This window comes from Poeciliopsis prolifica, unplaced genomic scaffold (genome assembly GCF_027474105.1).
Source record: "Poeciliopsis prolifica strain line A6 unplaced genomic scaffold, Auburn_PproV2 SCAFFOLD026, whole genome shotgun sequence".
Lineage (NCBI taxonomy): Eukaryota > Metazoa > Chordata > Actinopteri > Cyprinodontiformes > Poeciliidae > Poeciliopsis > Poeciliopsis prolifica.
Window position 1 is genome coordinate 4,582,065 of NW_026562401.1, and position 18,551 is coordinate 4,600,615.

An 18,551-nucleotide genomic window follows, 5' to 3' on the forward strand; every position below is an offset into this window, starting at 1 on the left:
ATTTTCATGTCTCGCGATTTTAACTCTGAACTTCTCACTTGTCTGTCTTCATTCCTGAAGTTCATGTCCATGTCTGCCATAATCTTCCTGCCATTGTCAGATCTGTCAGTCTGTTGCCCCTTGATCTTTTTTCTGTCTCTACTTCCTTCAGTCAGTAAAAACAGATTGTATCCTCCTGCTTTCTGTTCAAACCTATGATTTATCATACTCTGCATGACCTCTGTGTTTGTTGTTTTGTTAGGTCGCTTCTTCCATTGTATTCTGTTGCTCTGAAGTTATACACCATTCATATTTCAGGCTGTATGTTTAGGAATTTGCCAACAGTGGTATTTTCTGTGTGTGTTTCTGATACATGCATGTGTGTATTTGTGTTACAGAGGTGAATCTGGAGCTGGAAAAACAGAAAACACAAAGAAAGTCATCCAGTATTTGGCTCATGTTGCCTCGTCTCATAAAGGCGGCACTTTGGGTAGAAACAAGGAAGCTGTACAGGTATGTCACCATAGAGACAGCCCATCCTACAGCAGGGGATGGGATTTGGGCTTAGTTAGGGATTCCAATACTGGTCATTCAAAAACGCTTCAGTCTGCAACTTGGGATTGCATCAAAGTCCTGCCATTAAAAAAAAAAAAAATTCTGAATATGCATCAAATTTGAATATAAAAGTACTATCACAGAATACTACTATTAGATGCAAAAGATTCAGAAATTGTCTAAAATAATCCAAAATTGTTTGATATCCGCTTTTTCTCAGACAACAAGCTCATTAAATCAGGTTATATTTATAGATCTCTCTCTGAGTGGGAGTTCTTTTTTCTGCATTTTCTCTTCATTATTTTCTACCCTCACTCCTTCTTGCGCTGGTTTCTCTTATTTTCTTATCCCTCCTTTTCCCTCCTTTCTTGCCGCCGTGTTCAGATGGATGGTTCTCGATCCCTAACGAGAGGCAGCACTCTCGTGAACAGGGTGAGTTATCTCTGTCCTGCTGCCATTTTATCTCCTTTTGCTTCTTTCTGTCCTATTTCCTGCTTAATGAACCCCACAATGAGTCCAACTAACTTAAAACATGTTAACGCCACTTCCAATGTTGTTCCTTGTTAACAGCTTTCTTCTGTGTATTTTTTACCTGATTTTGTTTTTTTGATTGTTGTCTTATTTGTCTTTTTTTGTTTGTTTGTTTGTTTGTTTGTTTATCCCATCAACACTTTTACCCATCCATGAATATTCTCTCCTTATTACACCACATTTGTTTCCACAATTCACCAGAGTTTACAATATGTGAGTATAAACGTATTCAGCTAATTTTCTCTTGGGAAAATCACACTCTGTACTTGATCTGAATCTTAAACAAAATGAAAATTATGTTTTATAGATTGCTTTCTACAGTCTTCCTTTTTATGGGGTTTAAGTTTGGTTTTACATTTGCTTCCTAAAGCCTTGTGTTCGTGTTGGGCTGAGCTTTTTCTACTGAAGATTTTTATGACTTTTATAGCTGCACAGCATGTGTGAGAGTGTGGATTTGGGTGTGTAAATGGGTGTGGATGAGATGCACATACTTCCATATTCTGTTTGCTCTGTTTTCTGTGTTTTTCTGCCTTTGATGTTGATTGGTCTGCACATCCTGAATATCTTTAAAGCATAAGCGCTCTGTGCAGCAAGACTCTTTTAATTAATTCCCATCTTTTGCTCCTGCATCAATGGCTGCTGCTGCATTGGCAACACAACAACTGCAGTAATGCATTGCAGCTTGTTTGAATCTTCCAGAATACAGCTTCTGTTTCTAAGCTGCAGCCAAATCGCTCTTCTCAACCTTTCAGGTTGTCAAACTTCAGTCCAGAGTCCTGAAAGGTTTGGATGTGTCTCTGCTTCTAAACACCTGAATTAGATCATTAGAGTTTTTTGCTGGAGTCTGTAGTTTTTGCTTAAGCCATTTGATCCAGGTGTGTTGAATCAGTCACATCCAGAACTTGCTTGTCACTGGCCCTTGAGAAATGGAGTCTCCCCCCTGATCAAGCTTGATAGGTGGTCTTTTTCTTGATTGCTAATTAAATTAAGAGCAGTATATGCCTTTGGTTTGAGAATCATTTGTTCTTTTGTCTCAGTCATTTGGATTAAATGACATTTTCTTTGCAAAATGCATCAGATTGTGTCTTTGTGCCATAGCTATATTTTTGTTAGCGTCACAAATCAATACAGTGCCTTGCAGTATTCTTTCCCAAGAACCTTTTCACATTTTGTCACATTACAACCACAAAGTTTAGTTTATTTCATTGGCAATTTATGCAATGAATCAACACAAAGTGGTGCATACATTGTGTGAAAGTGAAAGGAAAATGACACGTTTTTTAAAAAATTCATGCATCTTTACTGTTATTCCCCTCAAGAGCAAACCTATCAAGATGTAGCCGTTCTCTTCAAATGCTTTTCAGCAGTGTTTTAACATCTCACACGGCGCTGTTTAATCCATAACCAACAATCAAATCCAGCTGCAAAACTCCACAGCCCAGATGGGAGAATCTGTAAAAAAGACAAGTAAAATGTTCGCCAAAATGTCTGTCTGGCGGATAACTAGCTCTGAACGCACCAACCCAACAGTGAAATATGCAGATAGAAATATCTTGTTTATGTTCAGCAGTGATACAAAAGGTGGTCAGAGTTGGTGAGAAGATGGACAGGATGTAGATTTACCTTCCAGCTGGAAGACAATCCTATCCATACTGTAATGGAGTGGTTAAGATCATTTGATTGTTAGAGTGGCTCACTCAAAGTAAAAATTCATTTAATATTTTTCAGAGAAGAGTTGGGCAGAAATTTTGATTTCTACAAAGTTTTAATATGGGGGTCTAAATACAATTGCACACCACACTTTTCAGATTTGAATGAGTAAAAAAAAAAGTAAGCATACCAATCATTTTCCTTCTACTTCACAGGTTTTGTGCAACTTTGTGTTCTTTTATTTAACAAAATATGTGATTGTCTTCGTAACACAAGAAGATATAAACAAATCAAGCCATAGGAATACTTTAGAAAGGCACTGTTTAAATTTTTCACTGATAGCTGCTCTACAGGAGCTACTATGTTTTTTTTTATTTATTTATTTTTTGCTGGTTTAAAGCTGATTAGATCTGTCCATGTTTCCCAGGGTGAGCTGGAGAGGCAGTTACTGCAGGCCAACCCCATACTGGAGGCCTTTGGAAACGCTAAGACTGTTAAGAACGACAACTCCTCTAGATTTGTAAGATCTGTCTCTGGACAAACAGGAAATGTTGCACTGTTAGCATGTATCTCAGAACTGCTCTAACCTGCCCTGTCGTCTATTTCAGGGTAAATTCATCCGCATTAATTTTGACGTGGCAGGGTATATTGTTGGTGCCAACATTGAGACCTGTATCCTGACTTGTTTTGGATGTAAAATTTAAATACATTGCTTTATCTAACACAGCTATATATGTGTGAAGGTTTGTAGAATCTCAATCTTGTTGGTTGTTACAACAAGCAGATTATAAAAGTTTTTAGTTTTCTAGGATTCAGATTATTGTCCAGTATAGAAAATTCTACAATTGCAACCCCGTTTTTTGCTGTTGGTGTCCCTAACAATAAAAATGTAGACCTCCTTGAAAAGTCTCGGGCCACCCGTCAGGCCAAGGATGAGAGGACCTTTCACATATTTTATCAGCTGCTATGTGGAGCTTCTGAAGAAACTAGAGGTGAGGAAAAAGTGCAAAGCTTCTAAATATAAGAGCCAGTTTTGTTTCATTTAAATGATTTAATTTTTGTAATTGAGTCTCTATTCTTTTCTGTTTCTCAGCGGACTTGCTTCTTGGAAGTGCAGATGACTATCGTTTCCTAAGTGGAGGCTCCATCCCTGTTCCTGGTCAGAGCGATGCAGAGAATTTCACACAGACCATGGACTCTGTGGCGATAATGGGCTTCACCCCCGAGGAGTCAGTGTGTAAGAAAGAGCCCGACAGAGAGCAGGGGTAGAAAATGTTTCATCTTGTTTGATTGCTTTTGTAAATCCTTCCTGCTCTCCCTGTTGTATCCCCCTCCTCCAGCCATGCTGAAGGTGATCTCTGCCGTGCTCCAGTTTGGAAACATTTCCTTCACAAAGGAGAAGAACCACGACCAGGCCTCCATGCCCGACAACACGGCTGCTCAGAAGCTGTGCCATCTGCTAGGTATCAACGTAATGGAGTTCACCCGCGCCATCCTCACACCGAAGATCAAAGTTGGGAGAGAATACGTGCAAAAAGCTCAGACAAAAGAACAGGTGAGATTTTAAATGACATTTAATAATAATGATACATGGTTTTTGAATTAACCACTTGGTTGTTTTATGTATGTTTTTACCCCAGTCAATGTTCTGCGTGTTTTAAATATGTTGCAGGAGCCCATTTATGTAGAGCATCTGTTAACTCCAGTTTTCAAGTCTTGCCTCAGATTCTCAGTTAAATTTAGCTTTGCACTTTGGGCCATTTGAACACATGTATATGCTCTTACAAAACATCCTGTTGTAGCTCATGCTGCATATTTAGGGTGAGTGTGTCCTGCTGCAAGGTGAACATCTGCCTCAGTTTCAACCTAGCAGATTGTTCTCCAGTACTGCCCTGTATTTAATTCAAACCATTTTCCCATGAACCCTGACCAGCCGATGATGATGTTTGGCACATTTTCCTTTTTGGCGAAAAAGTTAACATATGCAATGGGTCCCCAACTTTTATATTGTGCTTTCTTGTTCTTCATGACTTTGTGTTGGTCTACCTACCACATAAAATCCAGATAAGCAAAAATTTTTGGTATCATTGCAATATAATGAATGATATATGTTTCCTGTTCTAGGCTGACTTTGCCATTGAAGCGCTGGCAAAGGCAACATATGAGCGTCTGTTCAGGTGGCTGGTCCACAGAATCAACAGAGCCCTGGACCGCAGACAGAGACAAGGAGCGTCCTTCATTGGCATTCTCGATATAGCCGGATTTGAGATCTTCCAGGTAAATTCATGTGATGCTGCAGAAATGTCGAAGGAAGATGTCAGATTTTTCTAGCATTGACTGATTGTAAATGGGAGGATTGCAAGCAACTGTTTTTGTTATAATTATACTATGGTTTTGGATGCTGTCTCATCAATCCTTGTTTTGTTTCCTATGCAGCTGAACTCCTTTGAGCAGCTTTGCATCAACTACACCAATGAGAAGCTGCAGCAGCTCTTCAACCACACCATGTTTATCCTGGAGCAGGAGGAGTACCAGAGAGAGGGCATCGAGTGGAACTTCATTGACTTCGGCCTCGACCTGCAGCCCTGCATTGACCTCATTGAGAGACCAGTGCGTAACACACCCCAAATTATATTTGTTTTTGCGAAAAATACTTGCAGCATGAATCATAAAGTTATCAACAACTCTTTGAAGAGTTTTGAATTCATTGGTTACAAAATTGTATTTTCTTGTGGGATCAATAAAGTGTTTCTGAATTTGCGTAAACCCATATTTAATACTTAGCCTATCAATATTCTATCTATTTAATTTTCATTTTAATTATACCAGGTTAACAATGGTTTCTTTAAATTTGACCTCAATTTAAAGGTCAAATTAGCATCAATAACAAAAACACTAACAATAATTGACTAATATTAATCTTATACATTTTATCTAGTGGTAATCATATATTTGTGATATTTTGAACAGTCTTGTCTAAGTTCAATATTCAAATTATTCCAGTTTGACTCCACGTACTAATACACAAAATTTATTTCTAGTTGTTCTGAATTTGCATATTTTAAACTGATTTTCCCCTTCACTTATAAATTTGCTCATTAGTCTGAAACAGTTTTTGAATATTTTCCAGTGATAGTTTATTGTTGGCTTTGTAAAGTATTAGAGCTGTCTGTAGTTTCACTACATCACTGAATTGTAATCATTTAGATTTTAGTGTTTTCTAGATATCTCTCCTTCTAGGTTATACTTATTGCTCTTTTCTGTTGTTGCAGATGATGTATGTTTCCAGATGAAGTTAAGCAAGATGATTTTATTTATGCTTTGATTTGTCAGGCTCACCCACCTGGCGTTCTGGCGCTGCTGGATGAAGAGTGCTGGTTTCCCCGGGCAACGGACCGCACATTTGTGGAGAAGCTCTGTTCTGAACAAGGCAACCATTCAAAGTTCTACAAATCAAAGCAGCCGCGTGGAGAAGCCGACTTCTCCATAATTCACTATGCAGGAAAGGTATATATTCTTCTTCTTGTCCACATGTTATATCTTCATTTCTGCTCCTTCACACTTGTTCTGACTAGTGGCTCTGACCGTGATCTGCAGGTGGACTACAAGGCAAATGATTGGTTAATAAAGAACATGGATCCTCTGAACGACAACGTGGCGTCTCTTCTTCATCAGTCGTCGGATCATTTTGTGTCTGAACTCTGGAAGGAGGGTGAGACTAAACACTATATTATGCTTTGGGATTGTGGATTTCTGTAAATATTTTGTAATACAATAACAGAAAAATACTTTCATCCCCAGTCACCCAATCACGTTTCAATTATTTTTCTTGCGAACAATGTATTAACTTTACTCCACTTCTCTTCACTCTTTTGTTTCCTCTTGTGTTTCTTCTCCCTCTCGTCCTCTACCTGTTTGCTCTTTGGCCGTTTCCTCCTCTTCTCTTCCCTCTGCACTACTTTGGTGCTCACTTTATTCCGTCCTTCTGGTTTCGCCTCCAATGCTGTCCTGCTTCCTGCATCAGATATTCAAACTCTTCCTCGTGTGTACTTCTTTGACTCCTATGCCACTCTACAGACTAATGGCTCTGACAGTAGGTTTTATTTTTACCTCTTCTGTCGTTTGTGTCGTTTTCTGGCTGCCCAGTTTGTGATTGTGGTGTAACCTTTATCAAAAAATTTTTTCTATCTTTTTCTTGTCAATATTAGTTTAGTTTGTGTGTGTATGCAGTGGCTTTCAAGAATGTACACATTCCTGATATGTTCCAGGTTTTCGAGTCTTAAGATGTACGTCAGTTTTAAACCATTTTAATTTTCTCTACCTTTGTTGGGGCGTATATCCTCCACAATCCAACTGAAATGAAGATAAGCCAGTTAGAAGGAAAAAAAGTACAAAAGTATCAGTGAAGTGTTTTCATAAGTATGCATAATCTTTTAATAGATACAACAATCTTATCCACTTAAAAGAATAACTTATCTGCTTTCCTTAACATTCCATTAGAAAATAATGGCTCAAAAAATATTTGCACCCTTTTCAATAATCATTATAAAAATCTTTAGTTGCATTATATTGATAAACCCCTTGTTATTACAGCTGGCCAGATTTTTGCAGGTTTATGCTGGTATTTTGAGGATTTGAGGTTGGAAAGTCTTCTTTCTATCACCCTAATCTTTAGCTCCTTTAGCAGATCTCTATTAGATCAAGTCAACAAAGAAAATATTCGTGAAATGAAAAGATTATCAAGCACTTAACTATGTCATGGGTGTCAATAATGTTAGTTTTGAATGTTTATAAATCTCCTGACCGTTTTACAAAGAAATAGTTTTAATCATTAGCAACCTCCCCATTTGATTCCCCTGGATTAAGTAGGTAAATTTGACAAAGAAGTCTGAACTTTAGTTCAAGTTCATTCAAACTTAATTAATGGCAGGTCTGAACTCGAGAAGACGCAACGTGAAATTAAAACCGTTTAAAGGTGTGAACATTCAACCACTCGATTTTCCACTCATTGATTTGTGGAGTTTTCAGTTGAATTGTGCAGGAAAAATGTTTCATTACAGGTGGAAGAAGTTGTAAAAGTTTCTCAAAAATCTGGATATTTAACATCAGTGTGTACATTTTTGGGAGCTGTAAATCTAGCATTTGGCTTTTAGTACCTTTGCTGTGATTTTGGGATGATGCCTTTATGTTTGTACTGATGTTTGAACTCCTGCTTGTGGAAGTAGAAGCGTGACAATATGTCTACAACTGGAAGCATTTATTAAATTATTTTACCATTAGGCTGAAGGCAAAATTGATGCCTTCATTGTTTTCACAGTCAGCAGAAACCTGAATTTATTCTGGCGAGACGTTGTGTTGCAAATAGATCTCATTTTCGTTCCCCTTTCTTCATTTAAATCAGTGGTTCTCCAAATTTCTTCTTTTAAGCCTTAAAGAAATAACAAGTAATTACATTTCATAAATTTTGTCCATTATGGCTTGATGTTTTCAAATCTTGTTCAAATTTGGGCATCATTTTTTTGAAATTAATTCACTCAGGGATCTTGAGAATCACTCATTTAAATGTTTTATTGATCTGATTGTTGGTATTTTGTTTGTTCGGAAAGTTTAGATCAGTATGAAATAGTTTTGCTGCTATTGCGTCTGATATACAGAGCATACTTTCTGCTCCAGATTAAATGATTTCTCTTTCAATCTGGACCAAGATGATGATATATACTTTTTTTTTTTCAGATTTTCTCTATTCTCTCCTAAATTACTGGATCTGTTTAATAATTAACAAACAGACACAAATTATTTGCTAAGTGTCAAGAGTTTCTCCATTCCTCATTGTTGTCTGTGGAGACTTTCACAGAGTCAGGTCAACACCAGAATAAATCACTTTTAAGCAGACGTGCCATGCCTGTCTGAACAAGTCCAGAGCTAGCAGGTTAAGCTTGACAGGCTGTATTAATGTCTGTGTGTCTTTCACTAACTGCTGTTGATACTGGCTTTGGATCGATTTCAGGTACCACATAATTTCACTGTTTGTGTCAACAGCAGCCTCTCCTGGCTTTGTTACAATAATGTGTGTTACGAAACATTTACAGCGCCTTCCAAGCCTGTTTGTGTCATCTTGCTAAAAATGTGTAAAAAATCTTTTATGTAAATTAATAGTTTAAACTCATTCTGAAAAGTTTTATAAAATCTAATTCTTAATTGTTGGTCATTTGTTCACTGATTAAAAATCCAACATTATGAAATGTGCCAGCAAATGTCAATGGAGCTGGATCACGGCAGCTAATTTCTGAAAAACTGAGACACGGTTTCTGCTCACATCCAGTCGACAGGATTGTGGGTCTGGACCAGGTGTCAACAGGAGATAGCAGTGGATCCGTTCCGTTTGGAGCCGCTGGGCTGAAGACGAAGAAGGGGATGTTTCGAACCGTTGGTCAACTCTACAAAGAGTCCCTGACCAAGCTGATGGCCACGCTCAGGAACACCAACCCCAACTTCCTGCGGTGCATTATCCCCAACCACGAGAAGAGGGTGAGACCTCCAGCTCCAGACCAGGCAGACAAAAGATGAGCGCAAGGAAAAAAATATCTGACCTTTCTTCTTCCTGCCTTACGTCTCCGCAGGCTGGTAAACTGGCACCGCACCTCGTTTTGGACCAGCTGAGGTGTAACGGCGTTCTGGAGGGAATCCGTATCTGCAGACAAGGTTTCCCCAACCGCATCCCATTCCAGGAGTTCAGACAGAGGTGTGGATTTATAACTCTCTGCTCCACAAGTTTTTAATCAACAAATTAAAAGCATTTCATCGCCATCTGTCACTCTTCCTCTCTCTCATCGTTATTGTTTCTCTTGGACAAACATTTTCACATTTATCTCCAGATATGAGATTCTTACTCCCAACGCTATCCCTCGTACCTTTATGGACGGCAAACAGGCATCAGAGCTGATGGTAGGGACATTTTACACACCAGAACCTCACAGGGAAATGTGGGACAAGCTGACTGATGGCTGCTGTTATCATTCAGATCAATGCTTTGGAGCTGGATCCCAATCTGTACAGAGTGGGTCAGAGTAAAGTCTTCTTCAGAGCCGGAGTCCTGGCTCACCTGGAGGAAGAGAGAGACCTGAAGATCACGGACACCATCATACGCTTCCAGAGCGCCTCCAGAGGGTTTCTAGCTCGCAAGTAAGGCTTTACCTAGCTGTTCAGAAAGAAGAGAAAGATTTCAACATGATGAATTAATCTGATTTGGCAAAAAAAAAAATTTAAATCTTGTGTGCAAAACTAATAGAAGTTATTTGCAACACAACCAAACTGGTCCCTTAAAATATGACTTTGATTCCTTGTGGATGTTGATTTATTTTACTTTTTACCATACTATATACCACCACTGACAGTTATATTTTACGCTAGCGTTGACCTGAATTCAAAATCCAAACAAAAAGAAGTTGTTAAAATACTTTTCAAACAAGATGGCGTCCTTGTGTATGAACTATGGAAACTCAAGGAGTGGAGAAAATCCATATTCAGTCTTCAAAAAAACAAAAATTCAGGTAATCTAGTTCCATATGTGAACATAAAGCTGATTTAATGTGCTTGCCCCACCAAACCTGGGAAATAATTCAGTCAGGTTTCTGTTTGTCAGAACCTGAATGTGGGGTGTTGCATTGCAGCAAGAAAGTTGTGGGTTCAAATCTCGCCTGGGGATTTTCCACATAGAGTTTGCATGTAAAAACCTGTAAAAATCTTGCTTGATTATCTTTTCACCTGACTACAATTAGCTATTCGTAGTAAATGTGAGACCACGTCAACATTAAGTAAATATTTGTCAAGAGGCGTGGTGGAGCACAGGCCAAAACATTTAGTCAGCTGTTAACTAATGGGCATTTTTAATGTCTAATAGTGTGATTTATGCTGCATCTCTGGACTGCTGGACCAGGGCAGCCTCTCTGTGATGGATTTTGTGGCTGACTCTAGCTGTTTGTTTTTGTTCCAGGGCCTTTATGAAAAAGCAGCAGCAGCTGAGCGCTCTGAGGGTGATGCAGAGGAACTGTGCTGCGTACCTTAAACTCAGGAACTGGCAGTGGTGGCGACTGTTTACAAAGGTGCACACAGATCACAGCTCTGACACAAGGCATTCAGAACACAGCGCCTTTATTCTGATTATTGTTAAATAATGCCACATTTCACTGCATCTTACTAAACCTACTTACTTGAATGTAAAATTTTTTACCTTGTAAAAAATGTTTGCTGTAAATCCACAAATACACCAACCAGTTCTGCTGTACATCACCGTCTTTTCTTCCGCAAAAAGTTTATGATAAAATGACGAGTTTGGTTTGCATCTTTGTCTGTTTGTGCTGCCAACCGCACAGCACCCCATGATCATTTTTACAGTGAAATTAACTCCAGGAAAGCAATATCAGGTCTGTTTTTGAAGAAACTTTATGGGAGTTATCGCACACATGGTTTGTTTTGATGTTTGCATTCTGATGTCACATTCAAAATGTCAATAGATGATCGATGTCTGTAATTATAAAAATTACATGGGAAATACAGTCAAAAATCTCGAGTTTGACTCAAGTTGTGGTTTGTGTTTTGTGGCCACCAGGTGAAGCCGTTGCTGCAGGTGACCCGACAAGATGAGGAGATCCAGGCCAGAGAGTCAGCGCTCCACAAGGCCCAGGAGAACCTCACCCGACTGGAGCAGGAATACTCTGAGCTGGACAGGAAGCACGCTCAGGTACAAACAGGCCTCCTCTTTGTTTCTCTTCTGTTCTGAAACTTTACTTTCCACTATGACTCACTCATCACTCATACTCCCACTCCTCTAGCTAATAGAGGAAAAGGCAGTGCTGGCTGACCAGCTGCAGGCAGAGGCAGAGCTTTTTGCAGAGGCGGAAGAGCTGCGGGCCAGATTAGCCAGTCGGAAACAGGAGCTGGAGGAGGTTCTGAGCGAAATGGAGAGCCGGCTGGTGGAGGAGGAGGAGAGGGGAGCGCAGCTGGCCAATGAGAAGAAGCGAATGCAGCAGAATGTACAGGTAATAGACGTGTAATTACAAACCTTTGAAGAAACAATCAGTGGATGCCGGACAGGATAATTACATAGACCTGGTGTTTGTTCAGGACCTGGAGGAGCAGCTAGAGGAGGAGGAAAGTGCCAGACAGCGCCTCCTTCTGGAGAAGGTTACCTTGGAGACCAAAGTGAAGAGTCTGGAGGCAGACCTCCTGACTGCCGTGGAGCAGAGAGACCGACTCAGCAAGGTCAGCTTCACATTACGCTGAAGGTTATGTACTTAGCAGATTTAAGATGTCCGTCTCAACTTAAACAATAAGTTAATAAAAACTTTAAAGGGGACCTATTATGCAAAATTCAGTTTTTGCACACTGTTATACTTCCATTTGGGTTTCAAAAGCCTAAAAAGCCATCCAATCGTTTTTGGCAATAAGTTAATGATTTTGGTGTCTGTAGAATAAACTGTTTCAAAATCCTCCTGATTGTTGAATCACTCTGGCCCGTTACCTAGCAATCCGAGCTCCAGCACGTTTGGTCAGCTGGTTTTAATAGCTTGAGCTGTAAAATGAGTTTTGTTGTTAACTTACCATCCAGAAACCACTTGCTGCATTCTTGTTGGTTGTACTGGAAGCACCACTTCTGCTTTTCAAAGATGCAAGATTGTATAATTTCGCATCTGTTTGCAAAATGTAAACCCTGAGTTAGGAGGGCATGGCCATCAGCAGTGACAAAAGGAACTAAAATAGTTCAAAATAGGCAGAATTGACCAGACTAAAATTTTATTATCTTAAGAACTATTCTGTACAAAAATATGCATGTTTTATATAGCCTATAGATCTGTTTTAACCTGTTTGAGAAAGCTGAATAGGTCACTTTTCTGATATAATTAGTACAAATAAATTGTAATATCTGTAATAGTTACATGTGTTTATATGTAGATTGTTGTTTTCTCAAAATGGATCCCAAAAGAAAATGTTTAAAGGAAAAAGTATTTAGACCAGAAAAACCTTCAAACTTACATATTATTTCAAGAAGTGTTGCGTATGTTTTTCCTTTACATTTTTCCTGATTGTGTTTGAGCAGGAGAAAAAGCTGCTGGAGGAACATTTGAGTGAAGTGACTGACCAACTCACAGAGGAGGAGGAGAAGACTAAAAGCCTTAACAAACTCAAGAACAAGCAGGAGGCCGTCATTGCTGATCTTGAAGGTAGCTATCATCATCCGTACCCATTGCTTCTTCAAATCTAAAAGAAGACTTGTATCTGTATGTTCAAGCACATTTTGAATTCTCCTGTTCCAGAGCTGAAATATTTGATATCAACCTTGTTATTGTTGGTACCATTTAGAGATTAATAATCAATTGCTTAGTGATTCAAAAGTTGATCTTGCTTTGTGCCCCGTCTCTTTGCAGAACGACTAAAACGTGAGGAGCAGGGTCGGCTAGAGCAGGAGAAGTGGAAAAGGAGGATGGAGACCGACTCGTTGGAGGCCCAGGAGCAGCTGTCGGACCTGGGCATGCTGACTGCCGAGCTCAGAGGAACTCTGGCTCAGAAGGAGAAGGAGATCACAACCCTGCAGGGCCGGTGAGACTCAGCATCATAATAATACAAACATCCTGTGAGAAATTTTGACTAATTTTTATTTTCTATTAATTCTCTGTCAGGTTGGAGGAAGAAGGAGCACGCCGTGCTGAAGCTCAGAGATCTCTGAGGGAGGCCTTGTCGCAAGTGTCTGAGCTAAAGGAGGAAGTGGAAAATGAACGAGGGATGAGGGAAAGAGCGGAGAAACAGAGGAGAGACCTGGGAGAGGAGCTGGAAGCTCTGAGAACCGAGCTGGAGGACACACTGGACACCACGGCTACACAGCAAGAGCTCAGGTAAATACAGGCAGGAAAACACTGGAACCTCTGAATACAAATTTAGTTGGTTTAGCATCTGGCAAATTATGTCTTGAAAATATTTCACAGGGTTTCTCCTTGAAAGTGCTTGAAATTAATTTAGATGTTTGTAAAGTGCTTGATTTCTATATAAAATCATTGAAAGTTACTGATGTTCAAACTCCACAGATAGGTAATAAAGTGCAAACTCATGTTAGATTAAATTTGGGGATGCAGTTGTGGCTAAGCAATAGAGTGCATCATCTATGTATAGACACGGCCGTGATGCGTTTGGTGACAGGTTCAAGTCCCTGCCTGTTGAACTTTGCCACATTTCCTCCCTTCTCTCACAGCCATTCTTCCTGTCAATCTACTGAAAAATAAAGGCAACTAGAGCCAGAAAAATCCTTAAAAACAACAAAAAAAAAGCCTGTGCAGAGGAAAGAAGAGAGAAAAAATGTTCTGTTTTTCCATATTGAGAACCTTAAAAAGGAACATTTTCTGATTTTTTGCACAAGTAAACTACTACTGGCTATTGTCAACGACCCTACTCGTAAACAGATCTCGGCGGGAGGCGGAGCTAAGCGAGCTGCAGCGATGTGTTGAAGAGGAGACGCGCCGCCACGAGGCCCAGCTCTCAGAGCTCAGGATCAAACACAGCGCAGCCATAGACAACCTGCAGGAGCAACTGGACAACAGCAAGAGGGTACAGGAAACACACACATACCAACATATCTATATCTAAACATGCACTGTTACCAAAGATGGATAGTAACTAGTTACGTTTACTTGATTATCATAACTTTTATTAAATATGTACTTTTGAATGTATTTTCACTGTGCTTATTTTTTACTTTTGCTTGAGTCATTTTGTGATGAAGTGTCTCTGCTCTTACTTGAGTATAATTTCTGGACACACTACCCACTGTCTTCACCAGAAATTCACCGTGCACAGACCTGCAGTTTTTGTTAAAGTTTCATAAGTTTTAGATTGAAAGAAATTGATTTAGAAAAATGTTTCTATTGCCTGATTTAGTTGTTTTGTAATTATATTATTTATATGAATCATTTTTATTTTGGTCTTTAAAATACCAAAATTTCCACATAACTTTATATTTTTATCCATCTGATTATGTAATTTTTAAATACTCACTCAGTACTTCACAAAATATTTTTTTACTCTTACTACAGTAATTTCTTGGACAGTTGCTTTCCACTTTAATTGAGTAAAAATATGTTGAAGCATTGCTGCTCTTACATGAGTGCAATCTTTGAATTCTCTGTTTGTTGCCTGTTGTGGCGTCTCCTTCAGGCTCGTCAGTCACTGGAGAAGGCCAAAGCTGTCCTGGAGGAGGAGCGGCAGAATTTGACAGAGGAAATCAAGAACATCCAGGCGAGCCGCTCGGAGAGCGAGCGAGGCCGGAAGAGGGCCGACGGTCTGCTGCAGGAGCTCAACGCTCGCCTGGCTCAGGCCGACAGGGAGCGCGAGGACAGGGAGGAGCGCATGCACAAGCTGCAGGTGCAGTAACACACCCAACATTGATGCTATGTGTTCATCTAATGTCTCTACTCTGTTCAAACACTTTTTGGGTGTTAGATGTTTGTAAATCCACATTGAAAGCCAACCGTGTCTCTTTTCAGTGTGAGATCGAAGGCTTGTCCAGCAATTTATCTTCCTCTGACTCCAAATCTCTTCGGCTCGCTAAAGAAGTCTCCAGTCTGGAGAGTCAGCTGCATGATGCAAAGGTAAAGATCGTTTCGCAGATGCTTTTAGAGTAGAAATCTATTTTTAATTGCTAGTGCTGTACATTATTTTGACGTGAAAACGTTCTCACTTATATTGTGTTCAACTTTTCTTCAGGAGCTGCTCCAAGATGAGACCCGTCAGAAGATGGCTCTGGCCTCCAGGGTGCGAACTCTGGAGGAGGAGAAGAACGGACTGATGGAAAGACTGGAAGAAGAGGAAGAAAGAGCCAAAGAATTGAGCCGTCAGATACAAACACACAGCCAGCAGGTAAAAATGCTGTAAAATTACTGGCATGGTTTGAAAAAACAATAGAAGAACAGATTTGATTCATTTAGAATGTTCATTCTTCTGGTTTGCTCTTCACACGATCTGTTCCATTCGTTGTACTGATCTCTGTGTTTGCTGTGCAGCTTGCAGAGCTCCGTAAGCAGTCTGAGGAGGTGAGCACTGCCGTGGAAGCTGGAGAGGAGACGCGCAGGAAGCTCCAGAGGGAGCTGGACAGCGCCGTCCAAAAGGAGCGACAGAAGGAGGAGGAGAAGGAGCGAGTCGAGAGGCAGAGGGAGCGTCTGAGGGAGGAGCTGGAAGACATGACCATCGCCCTGCAGAGAGAGAGGCAGAACTGCACAGCCCTCGAAAAGAGGCAGAAGAAATTTGACCAGGTGAGTGAAATGACGCAGGCTTCAAAATGTAAACAAAGGTCGTATTTATTTGACGTATCGCCACGTCAGAAACCTTGCTTCCATTCCCCTATCAGTGCCTGGCAGAGGAGAAAGGAGTGAGCGCTCGTCTTGCAGAAGAGAGGGACAGGGCAGAAGCAGACAGCCGGGAGAAGGAAACAAAATGTCTCTTCCTGTCTCGATCCCTGCAGGTGAACTAGTTCATAAAAACCACAAAGTTTTCTGTGTTTTTATGATTTTAAGTGACAAAACAAAATAAAATACTACCTCATTTTGAATTAGAAGAGCAATGACACATGGTTTCTGTTTTTTCTTTTGAAAATGTAAATCTGAAAACTTTTTAGCATTTTTATTAAGCTCCCTTAAATCAAATCTAATGCAACAAGTTACCTTCAGGAGTCACAGAATATATTAGTATTTGTGTAATATATTCTGAATATAAAGAACATTAGAGAACAAACAGCATCATTAAGACAAAATAAACAACCTCAAACAACAAATACTTTTGCAAAATATTTGTAACCTATGATTCTATTGGTTGTTGCTCCGGTTTTCCACATATAGGAAGTGCAGGACCAGCGAGACGAGCTGGAGAGGGCCAACAAGCAGCTCCGTCTGGAAATGGAGCAACTCGTTAACCAGCAGGATGACGTCGGCAAAAATGTAGGGATCCACCGCATGTTCACGTTGTTCAGGGTGTCTATCAGTATCGCTCTCAGTGATTTACCGTCCTTTTTGACTTGGCTGTAGGTTCACGAACTGGAGCGCAGCAAGAGGAGTTTGGAAACAGAAGTTCAGAACCTGCGCACTCAGACGCAGGAGCTGGAGGAGGAGCTGAGCGAGGCGGAGAACTTGAGGCTGAGGCTGGAGGTCAACCTGCAGGCACTCAAGGCTCAGTTTGAAAGAGAGATAAGCAACAACGAGGAGAAGGGAGAGGAGAAGAGGAGAGCGCTCAGCAAGCAGGTATGGAGGAGGAGAGAGGTGGAGCTCTGGCATGGCTTTTTTATCCTGGCTTTCATTTCCTCTTAACTTTTTCTGAAACCAGGTGAAAGAGCTGGAGATCCACTTGGAAGAGGAGCGGACTCAGCGCTCGCAGGCCGTAGCGACCAAGAAGCAGCTTGAGGCGGAGCTGCAAGAAGCCACGGCACAACTAGAGGCAGCCAGTCGCGGCAAAGAGGATTCTGTCAAGCAGCTCCGCAGACTGCAGGTGGAAATCCATCCAAGCGCTAATCAAAACACCTGCACAAGTCAACATACGTGAGTTTAAATCGTCATTTTTGTTCAACTCAGGGGCAAATGAAGGAGATTCTTCGCGAGCTAGATGAGACCAAGTTATCCAAAGATGAAGTGATTGCACAGTCGAAAGATGGCGAGAAGAAAATACAAACACTGGAAGCAGAAGTGCTGCATCTCACAGAGGTGTGTAAAGTCTTTGAAATGCTTAATACTCAAACTGAAGAGTTTTGCAATAAAGTGCAATAAAAGTTTTGACTGAAAAGCCTAAATTTTGAAAACATTAGTTTCAGTTAAAACCAGATATTTTCATACAACTATTAAAAAGACAGACACATTTTTTCCTTAATATCTGAAGTGAAATCAGATTTTTTTTTTCTGTCTCAGGTAATAATATAAATTATTACCAAAACAATTTATATTTACTGAATGCTAGAAAACTTTTATATCTCCAAAAGTTTTAAATCTTACCTTGAAAAGCCCTTTTTTTTCTCTGTGGGGAAACATAAGTCCTGACGTTTGGATTTCATGTTTGCATCGTGGTGTTTGTGCAGGAGCTGGCTGTGTCGGATAGACAGAGGAGGCAGGCGCAGCAGGAGAGAGATGAGATGTCAGAGGAGATGGTCTCCAGCAGCTCTGGAAAGTTAGTAGTTCACATTTTTTACATCCTGTCCGTTCAGTTCTGCCTATTTCTTGGTTGACCTGAGATTTCCTGTTCTTCCAGGAACGTTCTGTTTGACGAAAAGAGGAGGTTAGAGGTCCGAGTCACCCAACTGGAGGAGGATCTGGAGGAGGAGCAGGCAAACGCCGAACTGCTGATGGAAAGGCAAAGGAAGACGGCTCTGCAGGTGTGATTCACAAACTCAGATGCTTAAATCTCTCTAGCAGTGTCTTTAAACTAATGGCCACTCTGCTCCGGCTGCAGGTGGAGACGCTGACTGTGCAGCTGCAGGGGGAGAGGACTCTGGCCCAGAAGGCCGAATCGTCCCGAGAGCAGCTGGAGAAGCAGAACAAGGAGCTGAGGGCCCGACTGGAGGAGCTGGAGGGAGCAGTGAGGGGCAAACACAAGCTCAGCGTCGCCGCTCTGGAGGCTAAGATTGAGACCATGGAGGAGCAGCTGGAACAAGAGAGACAGTGAGAAAAACAAATACATATTTTACTGGGATTAATATGTGTTTAATACAGTTAAACTCACATGTAACTGGAATAATGGATTTAACTGGGTAAATAAAAAGAGGGAAATACATTTTAATGTTGTTTCTCTAAATAACTGTGGAAATAAATACCTGA

At 40.5% G+C, this 18,551-nt stretch overlaps 1 protein-coding gene across 6 annotated transcripts in view; it reads left to right on the top strand.

The window, feature by feature from the left end:
- The window catches only part of myh14 (myosin, heavy chain 14, non-muscle), a 34,323-nt gene that overhangs the window by 9,951 nt on the left and 5,821 nt on the right, over positions 1 to 18,551 (top strand). For 2 of the 6 annotated variants that reach the window (XM_055047459.1, XM_055047464.1), the window contains exons 6-41: positions 378 to 492; positions 919 to 966; positions 3,143 to 3,235; positions 3,324 to 3,387; positions 3,609 to 3,707; positions 3,809 to 3,952; positions 4,056 to 4,270; positions 4,840 to 4,992; positions 5,152 to 5,325; positions 6,049 to 6,222; positions 6,313 to 6,427; positions 6,740 to 6,808; positions 9,038 to 9,243; positions 9,336 to 9,457; positions 9,591 to 9,660; positions 9,737 to 9,897; positions 10,709 to 10,817; positions 11,324 to 11,455; positions 11,547 to 11,753; positions 11,839 to 11,976; positions 12,812 to 12,935; positions 13,140 to 13,311; positions 13,392 to 13,604; positions 14,166 to 14,310; positions 14,917 to 15,123; positions 15,246 to 15,350; positions 15,466 to 15,618; positions 15,762 to 16,010; positions 16,106 to 16,219; positions 16,593 to 16,691; positions 16,779 to 16,991; positions 17,074 to 17,235; positions 17,319 to 17,447; positions 17,816 to 17,904; positions 17,986 to 18,109; positions 18,187 to 18,395. In XM_055047459.1, the coding sequence (XP_054903434.1) occupies positions 378 to 492; positions 919 to 966; positions 3,143 to 3,235; positions 3,324 to 3,387; positions 3,609 to 3,707; positions 3,809 to 3,952; positions 4,056 to 4,270; positions 4,840 to 4,992; positions 5,152 to 5,325; positions 6,049 to 6,222; positions 6,313 to 6,427; positions 6,740 to 6,808; positions 9,038 to 9,243; positions 9,336 to 9,457; positions 9,591 to 9,660; positions 9,737 to 9,897; positions 10,709 to 10,817; positions 11,324 to 11,455; positions 11,547 to 11,753; positions 11,839 to 11,976; positions 12,812 to 12,935; positions 13,140 to 13,311; positions 13,392 to 13,604; positions 14,166 to 14,310; positions 14,917 to 15,123; positions 15,246 to 15,350; positions 15,466 to 15,618; positions 15,762 to 16,010; positions 16,106 to 16,219; positions 16,593 to 16,691; positions 16,779 to 16,991; positions 17,074 to 17,235; positions 17,319 to 17,447; positions 17,816 to 17,904; positions 17,986 to 18,109; positions 18,187 to 18,395 (5,115 nt within the window). Of the gene's footprint in view, positions 1 to 377; positions 493 to 918; positions 967 to 1,266; positions 1,279 to 3,142; positions 3,236 to 3,323; positions 3,388 to 3,608; positions 3,708 to 3,808; positions 3,953 to 4,055; positions 4,271 to 4,839; positions 4,993 to 5,151; positions 5,326 to 6,048; positions 6,223 to 6,312; positions 6,428 to 6,739; positions 6,809 to 9,037; positions 9,244 to 9,335; positions 9,458 to 9,590; positions 9,661 to 9,736; positions 9,898 to 10,708; positions 10,818 to 11,323; positions 11,456 to 11,546; positions 11,754 to 11,838; positions 11,977 to 12,811; positions 12,936 to 13,139; positions 13,312 to 13,391; positions 13,605 to 14,165; positions 14,311 to 14,916; positions 15,124 to 15,245; positions 15,351 to 15,465; positions 15,619 to 15,761; positions 16,011 to 16,105; positions 16,220 to 16,592; positions 16,692 to 16,778; positions 16,992 to 17,073; positions 17,236 to 17,318; positions 17,448 to 17,815; positions 17,905 to 17,985; positions 18,110 to 18,186; positions 18,396 to 18,551 lie in introns of all 6 variants that reach the window. The other 4 variants (XM_055047460.1, XM_055047462.1, XM_055047461.1 and 1 more) reach the window with 4 other exon arrangements.